This window comes from Balaenoptera acutorostrata, chromosome 9 (genome assembly GCF_949987535.1).
Source record: "Balaenoptera acutorostrata chromosome 9, mBalAcu1.1, whole genome shotgun sequence".
Lineage (NCBI taxonomy): Eukaryota > Metazoa > Chordata > Mammalia > Artiodactyla > Balaenopteridae > Balaenoptera > Balaenoptera acutorostrata.
The window spans coordinates 54,718,339-54,733,639 of NC_080072.1; the positions used below are offsets into that span (position 1 = coordinate 54,718,339).

The window sequence follows — 15,301 nt, forward strand, 5'->3', positions numbered from 1 at the left end:
AGCTACCCTTCGGGCTGGACCAGGGGCTGAGAACAGATCCCCTGGAGATCCTGTGTCCCCACCCAGACTCTGAGCACCACTGGCCTCTGTCATATTTCCCAGCAGCCTCAGTGTCTGTTATTCTGGGGCATCTCCCAGAGTCTGGGATGGGAATATTACCTGGTTTTAAAGTTCTATGTTTCTAGTAGTTGAAGATTCTCGAGTATTTATGTTCTATTATTCTAAGATTCTGCACCTCAAATGCTGTGTGACTCCCAAAATTCACATTTCTAAGTAGCTACAATTTTGGCCTAAGAGTCTATGAAATCCATTGTCTCCTGGTCATTAACCTCGATGCGCTTCTTTGGGAGAATGTTCAGGGATGGGGACAGGAGTGGGCAGTGACAATGGCCTTGAAAACCTAGGACTTAGGGCCCGTCTGTTGGGGTCTGCCCAGGCGGAAGGCCCCTGTTCCCCTGGGACTTTGTGCTCCCACTACAGCCCCTGTGAGATTCAGGGTGACACAGGTCTTCCCTCTGCCTGGAGTCTCTCCCTTGCTGGCACTGCCTCCAGAGCCCTCCCAGCCAGCTTGGGAGCCCTCTTGTTTCCTTCCCCGTCCCAGGTGACCCAAGCCTTGTGACTCCACCCTCACCCCACCTCAGCTCTCTACGGTAGAAGGACCTGTGTGATCATCCAGTTCAACGCCCACTCCCTCTTACAGACAGAGGGATTGAGGCCTGGAGAGGGTCAAGGTTGTGCCCAGAGCTTGGCCAGCACCACCTCCCCCTGCACCTGTCTGTACAAGGCCAGGTCTTGGCCCCAAAGGGCTGAAGAGAGCCTTCCTCTCCCTGGCCTGGTGCAGATCAGAGCTTCCTCATACACTGGGGCTGGAAGGCCCTTTGGAGTGATCTGCTCAAGTGGTTTTCAAACTGCACCCCATAGAACCCAAAGGGTGCCACCACCGGGAGACTGAAGAGAGGGGTTCCCCAGCAGGACTAAGGACCTTCCTCTCCTACACACACACACACACACACACACACACACACACACACACACACTTCAATCAGACCAGTTCTACTTTTCGGTGTTTTTCTACCAGTCTTTTGAGTGAGATTTCACTTGGGAAAAGGGTTCTGTTGCAAAAACCAGTTTTAAAAACATTGGTCTAATCCAATACCACCAAATGATAGAGGAGGAGACTGAGGCTAAAGGGAGGAGGTGTTTGGTAGCTGATCTGGCCCATGAGGCACCATGTAAGCGTTTCCTTAGTGTCTGAGTTGCAGGCATCGCTTAGTGGCAGGGAGGAGGGCCAACAGCAGCTTTGTCTGCACCACCTGACCTGCGTATGAATTCTGACTCTGTCACTTACTAAGTCTGAAATCTATAAAATGGGTATAACCATACAATCTATATTTTGGGGGGTTTGTAAGAAGGAAATGAGGCAAAGTGGTAAGGTGGGTGGTTCAATACCTGACATGCAGGCTCAGTAACCAGGAGTGCTTGTTCTTAGCATGGATTAGGCCAGCTCTTAAAAGGAAAAATTACCTTTTTTCCAATATTCTTCTTAGATGCTTTTCTATATCCTACTTCCACTCTGTTCCATAAAAGGTTTGAGACAGCTCACAGCAAATACATGTACAGTAGTAGTAAGAGAGTGAGAAATTAGGCCAGTATGTACTGCCTACTCTGTACCATCCACTGTTCTAAGCCCTTTGTATTAATTAGCTCATTTAATCCCTGTAACCCACCTATGAAATAGGTTCAGCTATTACCCCCATTTTACTCCCGAGGGACCGAGTTACAGAGAGATTAAATAACCTGGTGCAATGGCTAGTGAAAGGTGGAGCTGGGATTCAGGCCCAGGAAGAACCATCTCAGGGCCTGTGCTGAGTCACTCAATCAAGACCAAGACCACTCGTTGAAACACATATTTGGTCCTGAGCTTTCTGGTAGCCACAGGGAAAAGAGGCGCGGCCAGTTGCAAGAATCCCATTGTAAGAGAGCCAGGAGCACACGGCGCCCTCAAAGAAGCTCAGCTGTCCAGGACCTCTGCTAGAAGACACGATCTCCCTCCCACAGAGGATAGGAAGTTAAGCAGATAACCCCATCCCTGTGGCTGCTTCCTGTGGCCAGATGTGACGGAAGGTGAGGGCTGGCAGAGAGTTCCACATCACCCACCAGGGTCAGCGCTGGCTCTGTGGGGCTGGGATCACAGCCCCGGCCCAGAGCCTTCAAGGAACCCAGCTTCCTCTAAGGACAGCTCCTGGGCCCCCTGAGGCCCCGCAGGCAGTGGGACCTTCCTCGTGCTGGACCACACACAGCGTCCCGGGTCCCACGGGCTGCAGCAGTCAGCACACAGCCCGAGAGGGGAAGTTCTGACCGGCTCCCTCAGCCCAGACCTGCTGACCTGGGCAAACCACAGCCCAGATTGGTCATACTCTGAGCCCCACTCTGAGCAGAGGCTCGATGATTCCTGTTTCTGGAGCCCACTATTAGTCGGAAGTCCTCAAAACAGATGTGGGGAGAGAGGCGGAAACTTCTGGAGAGCACAGAGACAGGGGCTGGAGGTCAGTGTTCCCAGCACCCACAGAAGAAAGCCCAAGTCCCTCAGCCTGGCCCTCCGAACCGCCCTGCTCCTGCCCCGAGAGGCTTTTGAGAGGCTCGTGGCTGTCGTCAGTTGGTTCCTCCCACCTCCCAGACACCTCTCTTCCCGCCCCTGCCCTTTCGCTAGTATATGTCCCTGTTTCAAATAACCGTTTCCTTCCTATCTCTCCAATCCCAGAGCTCACCTCTGCCTGGATGCCCTCCTGACCCTGCAACCCCTGAAGGTCTGTCCCTCCCCTCCCGTCCCCAAAGCCCAGAGGTCAACATGGGCACAGGGGGTGGTAATAAAGCCTAGTCTGCCAATTACTCCCTGGGTGACACTTGCCCTTTGGGGGTCTCTGCCTCCTCTTCTGTGAAATAGGTGCAGTAATAGTCCCCACACCAGACTGTTGTGGGAATTAAATGACAGGGTGGATGTGAAAGTGCAGTGTAGACCACATAGGGTTATACATGTGGCAGCAGATGACACTGTGGTTGTTTTTACTGTTTACTTGGGGACAAGGAACCCCATGCAAGGAACTCACAAGATGTTGCCTGTCTGAAGGGCAAGACTGCTTCTCCCTGATAGGAAACCTAGGAAGTTGTCAATCTATCCCCACCCTTCTTACTTCCATTCCTGGGGCAGCACCCCTCTCCCTCCGGGACCCTGGACCTTCCCACACGCTCTCTCACAGCTTGGCTAGGACTGAGAACAGAGTAAGGTGAGTCTCTAATTCTCCTTAAGGCAGCGTGTCCAAAAGAAATACCATGTGAGCCACAAATGTTGTTCTAAATGGTCTAGTAGCCGCATTCAAAAGGAAAAGAAATTAATTTTAAGAAGAATTTTCTTTCATCCTCTATATTTAAAACATTCTCATGTTAGCATATCATAAATACAAAAAACTAATTGTGAGATATTTTCCGTTCCATTTTTTCATACCGAGTCTTTGAAATGCAATGCGTATTTTACACTTACGGCCCGTCTCAATTTGGACCAGCCATAGTTCCAGCGCTCAGCGGCCACATGCGGCTGGTGGCTGCATCCAACAGCACAGCTCTGAGATATAAATGAACAATAGACCCACAGTGCCTTACCCAGAGAAACAAGACTCAGCTTTCAGGCCCCTGCACATCACCCCACAAAGGTGCCTCCTAATTCCACCAGTCCTGCACCATACTTCTGATTCACAGGGCTTGGTGGATAAAGCGTAAGTTTTCGACTCGGGCAGGCTTGAGCTCAGATCTTAGTTCTGCCACTTGCTAGTTGTGTGATGTTGTGCAAGTTACTGTCGACTGAAAAAAAAAAAGCACAACATGAGAGTTGTGAATTAAGTTTTATTTGGGGCAAAATGAGGACTAGAGCCCGGAAGACAGCATATCAGATAGCTCTGAGAAACTGCTCCAAGGAGGTAGGGGGGAAGGTCAGTACGTATGTGATTTTGGTGAAGCTGGGGAAGGAGGTGTGGCACATGCAATCAAGCACACAGTCTTGTAGAAGGTTGCTGCAAGTCACGAGGAGCAGACGTCACCATGAAGGATTTTAGTGCTCTTCTAGATATGAGGAGATGCACAAACTGGGCTCATAAAATCTTCTCCTGAAAATATCTAACTATCTGAAGGCCTGTTCTGCCAGTTTTTCCCAGAGCACAGCGTGTCTTATTCCTGGTCTCCACCCTGAACTCCTTTCAGGGGATGTTGAAGGTCAGCGGTCACAGCGGCTTGTGATTTAATCCTTGTAGAGGCAGACGGCAAGTGCCAGGTTTTAGTCGGCATTACCTAACCTCACAACGTATTTGCTCCTGTGTGGCGTGTAAGTCTCCTTCCTTTGCAGGTCCCAGTGAGGCTGGAGCAGGAGCCACCAGCCCACATACCAGTGGCCTGGCATGCCTGGAGTCTCCGTTCTGCTAGGCCCTGGGGGCTCAGTGTGGACCCTTTGCCCGCCCTTGAACCAGCAGCCATCTCTGAGCTTGCTGCCAGCACAATAGCATCTCCTGTTGATGTTTTCATTTTCCTTCCAAGAGCCTGGCGTTGCCTGCACCCACTGCCCGTGGGAGCCATCTCTTGCACTCCTTCTTTTCATAGATGTTTCACAGACATCCATTATTTCACTCCAGGCCCTGTGCTAGGCATCAGAGTTTCAACAGAGAGCAAGGTAAACGTGGTGTCTGCTCTTACAGAGCTCAGAGTTCAGCAAGGGAGAGACACTGAACAAGGTTTTACTCAGACCCTAAGTGTGTATAAGATAGATAGTTATTTTCTCTGAAAATCAACTTAACTTCTACTCTGAATGCCCATCCTCCTGGCTCAGTAGGAAATTCAACTTCAGCCTTTCTCAGGGCTCCCCCACCAAGGTGAAGCAAAGGTCCTGAGGTCTTACAGGGTGTCCAGGCACGAGGGAGGTCCTATTCTCACCCCCACCACACTCCCAGCAGGTATCAGCTTCAATCCATCCTGGCCCATGTGGTCCCCCTCAACCTGCTAGGAGCTGAGAAGCTCCGTGTGGCTGGGAACATGGGGACCCAGCCTCCTTAAGTCATTCTGCAGCCTGCCCCTCAGAAGTGAACTGCTTCCTTGGGTACTGTCACAGAGGCTATGTGGCTTCCTGCTTCTCAGGGAGCCCCTCTCTCCTCTCCCTCTCCTCACAGCCCCCCTCCCCACCCCCCAAAACACCCAGAGTAATCTTCTAAATGGTATCAGGTTTTGGAAACAAAAGCCAGAAAGGAAAATCTTGCAACCATGACTTTCTGCCCTGCCACAAACCTCCCCTGAGGCCAGGAAACCCAGAGCCCAGTACCTGCTGGAATAAAAGTAGAGACGAGGAAGGGAGAAGCCCACGGGGGACAAACACACTTGAACGGATGTTTGAATGAATTTCCCTGCTGGGGCAGGGCCAGCCTTGAGCCAGCCGACACCTGGAAGTGAAGTGGAAGAGGCTTGGAACAGGGCACTCCCAGGGTGGGGGCCCACATGGAGGTCCTGAAATGTGGGGAGGTCCAGTATTTGCTCCCTTAAAAAAAAAAAAGATGGGAGACAGAAGAGAAGGTGTCAGACACCAGCCAGAGGGTGAATCTTATGGGGACCTCACAGAGGCTCTGTGGGGAGAGAAGAGGCAGAACCAGAGACCTCAGATGAGCTCTCCAGCCCAACCCACCCTTCCCCATGGTATATAGCACCCCAGACCAGGGGGAAGTCAGTTTGTGCTTGCATGCTCCTAGCGATGGGGAGCTCACTTCCTCAAAGGGCAGCCTCATCCAAGCTGCTCATCACATTGGGCTTCAGTCTTTCTCCATGGAACTTGTTGCTTCTAATCTTGGTCTCCGGCTGCACAGAAAAGTGTAGTAAAATCAGACCCCACTTGATCACTTATACTTGAATGACCCTGTGCCAGAAGCAACTTTTCTAAGACTTAGTTCCTCATATAAAAAATGGGTACAGTAATAGTACCTGCCTGAAAGCACTGCTGTATTGGAGTAAGGCAGGCAGAATACTCAGCACTTAGTGCTGGTTCACCCAAAGCCTTGGTTCCCCCTGCCCTTAGGGTGAACCAGCCAAATGCACACAGGCCCTGGAGTCAAGCTGTCCGGGTTCAAATACTAGCCAAACCACTTACAAGTTGTGTGACCAGGCAGGTTACTTCATCTCTCTGTGTCCCAGTTTTATCTCCTGAAAAATAGGGATTACAATGGTACCTACTTCAGAAAGTTGCTGTGAGGTTTCAATGAGTTAACGGATTTGTCATTAGAACAGCGCTGGGATGGTAGTTAAGTGCTCAGTAACCATTAACCATTATTTATCCTTATTTCCTTCCCTCTTTGGTGCAATCAGAAGACCGTAATTGTATCACCGCTAGTCTTCTCTTTCTGGGATCAGAGACCTTTTTTTCAGGCATTGCACAGAGGCCATCCTCACCCTGGCGGAGGGGCACACTACAGGGTAGCCACGAGCTTCCTCATAGTGTGGTCGCAGGGCTGAGCAGTCCCCTCTGGGTGTGGTCTGACTCATCCAAAAGGAGGAGGGGACTGTTGCCTCTTGGCTCTCCCAACCCAGTTCCCTTCCTGGCGCAGCAGACAGGATGGAACAGGATGGGCGCTGGAGGCTCCTGCTCATGGTGACTCTCCAGGTGATGACAGCCGTGAGCGATACAAAACCAAAGGTAGCGGTGTGGTGATAACCTTGGATAGAGGTTGGTGATGCTGCTGATGGCGGTGAAGACAGTGGTGGGGGTAACAGTGATGTGAGAGACAGCGATAATGATATTAGTGGTTCCGATAATGATGTTGTTGCTGGTGGTTCCGAAGGCTCAGGTGACCGTGATGATGTGATAAGGATGGTGGGATTGTGCAGGCAATTAGTGACCTTGACAGAGGCAATGACAGTAGTAAGGACTCTATTGGTTGTTTATTCATGATGATGTTGGTGATGTGAATGGGGGTGATATTTAAGGTGATGGGAATAATGATGATGATGGTGGCTACGGTGGGAATTTTCATGGTCATGTTGGTTATTACGATGTTAATAATGGTGATGACAGAGTGCAACCATTGGAATTTCATCCATTTTTTCAAAAACCGCTTAAGTATCTACAGGGCCAAGAACAAATGGGACACTGCTGGCAGTGACAGACCCCCGCCCTCTCCTCTCCCAGACCTCCCTTCCCCAGCCCATAGCACCTCTGAGCAGAATGCCTGGCATCCAGCTGACTGCCCTTGGCCATGTGTCTTCCCAGGGTGAGGACGCCTCCTCCGAGCAGAGCCCTGGGGAGTCCCCAGAGAAGAAGGATGGCCTAGCCCAGATTGCCCCAGACTTGACTGTGATCCAGTTTATCAAAGGTAAGTGAGCTGAGGCCAGAGGTGGGGCCAGAGGGGCACATGGGACTGTACAGAATCCAGCCCTTCCTGCCTTTCTTGATTCACGTTCCACATGTACAGGCCCTTCCTGAGCACCATATATTCCTTGTCAGTCTTTGCTCAAAGGGTCCCCTTTGCCTGGAGCATCATTTTTTATCGCTATCTATTAAAATCTTTCTTGTTCCTCTAGGTCAAACCACTCTGTCCTTTCCCCAGCCTGTCTCTCTCTCCTCTCGTCTCTCTGAACCTCAGGACTCCTGTGTCAGCTCAGATCTGTACTGTCCAACCCTTCTACCAAGCAGTGAGCTCCTGAGGGTCAGGGCCTGTGCTGGCTCATCTGTGACCCTTCTTCTTCTCCCACCATGGAGCCTGCAAACCAGAGGCTCTCAGTAAATATTTATTTTTTTTAAAGTCCTTGGCTGTGGCATAGGCGAAAGGAGCTCTGGGCTGAAGTCCAGAAATCTGGGCTTTTGTCCTGGGCCCTTGCTCCTCTCTGGGGCTCAGTTTCTCCATCTGTACAGTGAGAGATGAGATCCATGTCACCTGACCCTGAGACCATGAACTAAATGGATCAATAACCAGGGTCCATGTTGTGACCACGCCATCCTTTCTAAAGAGTCTGATCCCACAAACACTGAGTGCCTGTGGTGTGTCAGAGCACTGGACAGCAAGTCAGAAGACCTGGTTTAGAGGCCTGCCCCTGACACTGACCAGCGGACAATCTTTTAGAAGTTACTTTCCTCCTCTAACCAGAGTTTCCTCATCTGAAAGATTGGGTCAGTAATCCTTGCTCTGCCTCTCTCAAGGACTGTTAGGAGACTCAAATGGGATGATGAATGGAAGGTCCTTTATATGGATTAAAAAACTGTGCTTGTATTGATATGATACAATTATTCTTTCAGTCATCACCCCTGCCTTCCCGTTATAATTCTGACCATATCCCAGGACAGTAAATTGAGTTGCCTGTGGTTTAGGAGGGTGATAACCACAGGGTTTGCTTGAACCACCCCCCCATAGCCAAGGAATTTTGCAATAGGAAGTTAATTAGGCCCATTTCTTGGGGCCTAAGTTTTGATGCTGGGGTGCCAGTGATCTAGCCCCTGGTTCTCCAGTACTCTCAGGGACAAGAGGCTGGGCCTAGAGGCAGGGGCTTAGACTCCCTAACCTCAGGTCACCCCCAGCTGCTAGAAGGCCCTAGTGTGCTGTTCCATGGAAGAGCTTGTTAATCATTGCTTTGGTTTCAGCCCAGAGGAAAGCTGGGGCCAGTCGCTGAAACTGGATCCTGGAGCAGGTGTCCTGGGCCACATTATCTCTGATGGTTTCAGCTCCTACATGATCCTAGGGGAGACCAAGGCACGGCCGGCACAGGCCCTGTGGCTGGTCAGCCACCCTGGCTTCTGGACTTTCTGCTGAGCTCCAGAGGTGCCAGTCTGATCCAAAGGCTTGGCCTTGACCACCTAGGACCAGTGGGGAGGCAGAGGGAGGAGGAAACATGGTCTTTCTGCTGGAGGAGTCCTAAACTCAGGGGAAGACAGCCTCTGAGCTAAGGAAAGGCTATCTGATGGGGGAGACATAGTCCCTGAGCTGGGAGAGGCCCTGTTTGATGGGAGAGACACAGGTCCCTGTCTGATGGAGGGTACACAGTCCCTCGCTGAATGGACGGAGAACTTGTCTTGTCTAATAGAGGAGACCTGGCTTCTTTGCTGGAGGAGGCCCCTGTCTGATAAGGGAGACATAGTCTCTCAGTGGACAGAGGCCCTGGCTTGTCTGATGGGAGGAGACATTGTGCTGACCTAAGGGAAGCCCCTGTCTAGTGGGAAAGAAAGTCTCCGAGCTAGAGACAGCCCTGGAGTTACCCTTCAGGCATCCTTATCTAAACTAAAGGCATAGCCCTGCCCTCCAGGAATTTTCCATCTGTTCTAGGGGCAGGTTGCAGATGCTGAAGAGAGATAGAGAATGGGGACAAAGTGTACTGCAGTGATGAGCACAGGAGAATGGGACGGAAACAGTCCATGAGATGGGCCCTCTGGAGTCAGGCAGCCAGAGGCACAGGAACACAGGATGGGGTGGGAGTGGAGGGATAGAAGGGACAACGACCCTTACACGAGCAGCCAGGAAGCTCCCAGCAACTCCTGGCCTGGCCCAGACCTTCCTAGATGAACTTGGGCGAGCCCCTGCCCTCTCTTGGCCCTACCTGCATCACCCGTACAGCTTGGGCCAAGCCCAGGCTACTCCTCACCAGGACAGCTCAAGGAGGGAGGGAAGCTGGAGCAGCTCGCTGGGGTGAAGGCCCGGCGTCACTCCCTCCCCACTCCCAGTGCCGCTGAGCGCACTGCGTGTGTGGCGAGGAACTGAGGGCAGAAGGAAGGCCTGGGACAGGAAGAGGGGGAATTCCACAGCCCCAGCTCCCAGCCACCCCGCCCAACAAAACAGTTCTTGGCCAGGCCCAGGGGGCTAGAGAACCAGCTGGCTCGGCTCTGGCCATGCTCTGAGGACAGACAGAAACTCCCTTGCCCTGCAGCTGCAGGGACAGAAGGGAGCCCCGCCCTCACCCCCACTCAGCCCAGAGGAGCCCATGGCCATCTCCCCCCACCAGCCCAGCCTGGCAAGTGTTTAAAGCTCCTCTGATGCCTCTTCTTTTTTTATTTATTTTTTATTGGCTGTGTTGGGTCTTCGCTGCTGCACTCGGGCTTTTGTCTATTTGCAGTGAGCGGGGGCTACTCTTCATTGCGGTGCCCGGGCTTCTCATTGCGGTGGCTTCTCTTGTTGCAGAGCACTGTCTCTAGGCGTGCGGGCTTCAGTAGTTGTGGCACGTGGGCTCAGTAGTTATGGCTCGCGAGCTCCAGAGCACAGGCTCAGCAGCTGTGGCACACAGGCTCAGTTGCTCCGCAGCATGTGGGATCTTCCCGGAGCGGGGATCGAACCCATGTCCCCTGCATTGGCAGGCAGATTCTTAATCACTGCATCACCAGGGAAGCCCCGATGCCTCTTCTTAGAAAGGCCTTTCCTCCTCTCTCCCTCACACCTTATGTTTAACTTTATGTCGCCTCCTGAGGGCAGAAACACGTCTTTCTCTTTTGTTGTTGGTGGAGAGAGAGTCCCACAAAGCCTTCTGGTCCATCACCTCGGCTGCCCCTGCTGATGAAGGCCCTGAAGCCCAGAGTTCGGAACCAACCCAATGTCATGTGCCCTTCAGTTTAGCAGACTTGCAACGAGGGAGATCTGTACACAGGCATTGGTTTAGGAGGCAGCAAGGGAGGGGAGGGCTTCAAAGCCAGAGCTGTCTCATCTGTTCTTGTTTCCATGCTTTTGCCCTGGCTGCGCTCCTATAGGAATTCCTTCCCCTCCACCTCTCCAGATCCTCTCGTTCTTCAGACCCTACCTCTGTCCTACCTCCAAGAAGCTGCCCAGCACCAGGCCTGCTCAGCTTCCACCTTCTCTGGAGGTTTTAGATTCTGCTCCAACATTTTGCTATTTGATCACCTATTAGTCTGTATGTCCATTCATTCATTCTCTCATTCATTCATTCTCTCACTCATTCCATAAGTATTTTTTGAGTGCCTACTATATACCCTGGGCTCTGGAGATTCAGCAATTGATGCAACAGATAAAAATCCCTGCTCTAAATGAAGCTTACATTCTGGTGGGGTGACAGTAAAATGGCTAAATGAGTAAAATGTGTAGTATGTTAGGTAAAGTGCTGTGGAGAAACATAAACTAGGAATGGGGAAATCAGGGGAGTGGGCGCTGTCCCATGTTGGGGACACAGAAGGGAAGACAAAGGCCTGGGTTGGCTTGGAAAGAGCTATTGCAGGACAGGATGGAAAGGACTGAGTGGGGGTAGAAATGAGATGAATAAGTAGAACAGAAGATATGAGATGAATGAGATAGACTCAAATGGGATGGTATAGAAGGGAACTACATGGAATCGCATTTTGAGTAGAACTGAGTGGAAGGAAATGCAATTGAATAAACTGCAGTCTAACTCAATGGAATGCAAAGCAACCGAATTTCAAAGATGGAATATTATTAAATGGAAAGGACTCAAATGTAATGGGATGGAACTGAATGCAACAGTATTAAGTGGAATGAGATGGGATGGAAGGAATGGAACAAACTGAACAGGCAGGATGGGACGGAAACGCATGGCATGGCCGGCCCACTCTGACTGCCCCTCCCCTCACCCCAACAGTCTTTCCCAGGGTCATGCTGCGGACCCTGCGCCACCCCATCTTCCTGCTGGTGGTCCTGTCCCAGGTGTGCATGTCGTCCATGGTGGCAGGCATGGCCACCTTCCTGCCCAAGTTCCTGGAGCGCCAGTTCTCCGTCACAGCATCCTATGCCAACCTGCTCATAGGCTGCCTCACCATCCCGTTGGCCATCGTGGGCATCGTGGTGGGGGGCATCCTGGTCAAGCGCCTCCGCCTGGGCCCCATGCACTGCGGCACCCTCTGCCTGCTGGGGGCTCTGTTCTGCCTGCTTCTCAGCACGCCCCTCTTCTTCATGGGCTGCTCTACCCACCAGATAGCAGGCATCAACCACCAGCCTGGGTGAGTATGTGCAAGAGCCTGTGAGTAAAAGCTGCAGGAGGGTGCCAGGGCCACGGGAGGGGGTGGCCCGGATAAGGCCAGGTCAGTGGGGCGCCCCCCCCACCTCAAATCTCCCCTCCCCTCCCCTCCCCTGCCCGCTTGGCTCAGTTGTGAACAGTGGGACTTGTCTCCTGAAGGCTCCAGTGAAGGTGTCAGGCACCACTAGGTAGGGATGGGACTTTGTGGGCAGGACAGCTCAGGCCGGCCTGGGGCGGGGTGGAAGATGAGGCAGGGCAAGGCCACTTGTGTGGACGGCACAGGTAAGAAGGCCCCTATCAGGAGTGCTGCAGAGGGGACTTATGCCCTGGGAAGGAGTTGGCCTGGAGACTTCAGAGATCCTTGGTCCTTAGAGGCTGGGAGCTAAAATTCTGCTGTTCCATGACCCTAAAATTCCAGAGATCTTTTCCACATCTGTGGGGCAGCACCTGCCTCTACCCTCCAGGGGGAAAGTCTCTGATGCTTGTCTCGCTTCTCCTTCCCCCACCCCGCCCACAGCCCTCCACAGACACAGACCTTCTCCCCCAGGAACTGTCTTGGAGAGAGTGTTGGAAGTTTCATTGCTGCCTCTTCTCTGGAATGATTTTGTTTTTCCTGGGAAACTGCTCCAGGCTTAGGTTGACCCAACACCCAGCTAGAATCCCCCAACTTGCTCTGTTCTCTCCTCTCCCTTGGCACCTCCTCCCTCCACCCAGGGGCCAACTTTCCACACCCGGGGCTCCTTCTGTGTGACTACGGGGGCCTCAGCCCAGAAATGCTCAGCTCTTGCCCCTTCTGTCCCAGCTCCCACCTCGCCGACCTCTCCCCCATCTCCCTTCCCTCTCCCCTCCTTCCCTGTCCCTTCTCCTTTTCCCAAAGGTCCAGGGTGGGTCCTTCTGTCTGCAGAGCCTTGTTCTAGGCACCGAGGTGGGGCTTCAGCCAGGCCCTCATGAAGCCCCTGGTCTGAGGAGGGAGCCAGGACCTTTTCATGATTTTTAGAATAAAAAGTAAATGAATATTTTACCACAATTTTTAAAAAAAGCAAATGGGAAAAAGTGAGCCTACCTCACATGCCCCATTTGTCTCTTCTTCTGAAGCCTCTCACCTTGACCCTGACATCTCATGTCATCCAGGTTCTCATCTATATTCTTGCAATTTATTCACTGAGCTTTGGGTTATAATTCATTGAAGAAGCCTTTGGGGACCAACTGAACAAACTGAGAATTTCTCATACTCCAGCACAACTAATGGTACCAACAGCTGCTGAGAACTGAGGGTCTCCTACACGTCCAGCTCCTCCCATATTCCGTATTATTAAACCCTCACGGGATCTCCGGGATGGGTCCTACCATTATCCCCATTTCACAGATGAGTATAGCAAGGCTCAGAGAGGTGGAGTCACCTCTCTTCTGATCTCCTGCCCCGGGCATCCCTGGCCCCGCTCAGACTAGAGCCGACTCACTCCTGGGACTTGGGGGCAGGCCCCCAGAAGGGAGTCAGGTGGGTCTAAAATGTGCCCTAGACAGTGAACAGGGCAGTGAGAGTGAGGGAAAGGTCGTGAGACTGTAGGATGGCGACGGGAAGGGGAACCTGCAGAGCTGACAGAGAACCTGAGGCCAGAGAGAGGCAGGAAGAGGTCGGAGATCTCACAACTACTCAGGTTCCCTGACTGGGCCCCTCACATACAGTTCTAATTTGCCCAGAAAAGGAAGCAATCCAGCTCATTGAGATAAAGTCACCTTTCATCTGAGACTAAATTCTGAGAAGAATTTATCTTATGTTCCCTAAAAGAAAGGGTCACTGAGGAATAGAGATGTTTGCAGAAGCAGCGCAAAGACTTGTAGGGTCTTGGGGCTGGAAGGGGGTCTCAGAGCCTCTGGTCCAGACTCTGCTCCCCACTTCTCCCATTGGAGGCCTCCTGCAGCTTCCACTGCAAGGGGCTCACCATCGCCTGTCATGGAGCAGCTCTGACAGTGAAAAGCCTCTGTGTGGAGCTGAAATCTCTGACCATGGCCATCAGGGGAGGTTTCAGGGCTGAGGGAGCCCTGGCTCGTGGCCTGAGGGAGGGAGAGCCAGGCCAACCTTGCCGGCCTTCTCTCCCACCAGTGGCCAGCCTGGGCTGGAGCTATTTCCAGGCTGCACGGAGCCCTGCTCCTGCCCGCCAGACGACTTTAACCCTGTCTGTGACTCCAGCGCTCGTGTGGAGTACCTCACGCCCTGCCACGCAGGCTGCGCAAGCCGGGTAGTCCACGAGGCTCCGGACAAAAGCCAGGTGGGTCAGGCCTCTAGCCGCTCCCTCTGCCTCCCACGGGCTCTGCCCTCCCCACCTCTGTGCGCCTGCCCCGCTCCCAGCTCTGAATGGTCTCACTCTGGCTCTTCTCTCTGTCTGTGTCATCTGTCTCCTTCTGCTGGCAGATGCAGAACTTTATTCTTTCAATAAGCTTTCATTGCCAGCCTGGGCCCAGCCATGTGCCAGGGCTCAGAGAGCAGAGGTGAACCAGATCTGGCCCCAGCTGTCCATGCAGGGGAGGTGCAGAAGGAAGTAACTCAGGAATTCCAGGGGTGATGATAGGCCGGAGAGGTGGTCCCCACAAGTACAGACAAGGATGCAAGGAGATACATCCCACCTGGGAGGGTCCCAAAAGGCCTCACGGGACGTGGCGTGTGCGCTGGATCTTCAAGGGTGGGCAGGCAAACCAGGGAAGGGCTCTCCAGGCAGGGAGGGCACATCAGATGGTACACACACACACACACACACGCGCACACACACACACACACGCACACACACACGCGCACACACACACACACACACACACACACGCGCACACACACACACACACACACACAAATACAGTGTTTCAAGAAACTGCAAAGAAATTATTGGAGCAGAAGCATTAGCGTTCATGGAGGGAAAGCAAAGCCCAGGCAAGGAAGGGCCTTGAATGCCAGGCCACGAGTGGGGCTTTTATCTGGAGAGCAATGCGGAGACTTGGATGGGTTTTAAGCAGGGGAGTGACAGGGTCAGACCTGTGTCTGATCACATGTGAGGCCATAGCGCGGAGGAAGGTGAACAGAATGCAGGCCAGGAGACAGGGAGACCAGTGGGGAGGCTGGAGCAATGAGCCCATTCAGTCAGTCAGTCAGTCAGTCAACAAACCTTCGTGGAGCCTCTCCTTTGTGCCAGGCCCTGTGCTGGGGGCTGAGGACAGACCCAGAGTCAAGGGTCCCTGCTGTCAAGGAGCTCCCGGGGTGGGGTTGTGGGGGAGAGGAGGAGTGGGCAGCATAACTAGCAACAGTGCGTTCTATGTGAATCTTAGAAGTACCACC

At 52.7% G+C, this 15,301-nt stretch overlaps 1 protein-coding gene across 4 annotated transcripts in view; it reads left to right on the forward strand.

The window, feature by feature from the left end:
* SLCO2B1 (solute carrier organic anion transporter family member 2B1) overlaps positions 1-15,301 on the forward strand; it is a 54,762-nt gene that overhangs the window by 28,237 nt on the left and 11,224 nt on the right. For all 4 annotated transcript variants that reach the window (XM_007173744.2, XM_007173741.2, XM_007173742.2 and 1 more), the window contains 3 exons: positions 7,289-7,391; positions 11,602-11,959; positions 14,081-14,246. In XM_007173744.2, the coding sequence (XP_007173806.1) occupies positions 7,289-7,391; positions 11,602-11,959; positions 14,081-14,246 (627 nt within the window). The remainder of the gene's footprint in view (positions 1-7,288; positions 7,392-11,601; positions 11,960-14,080; positions 14,247-15,301) is intronic.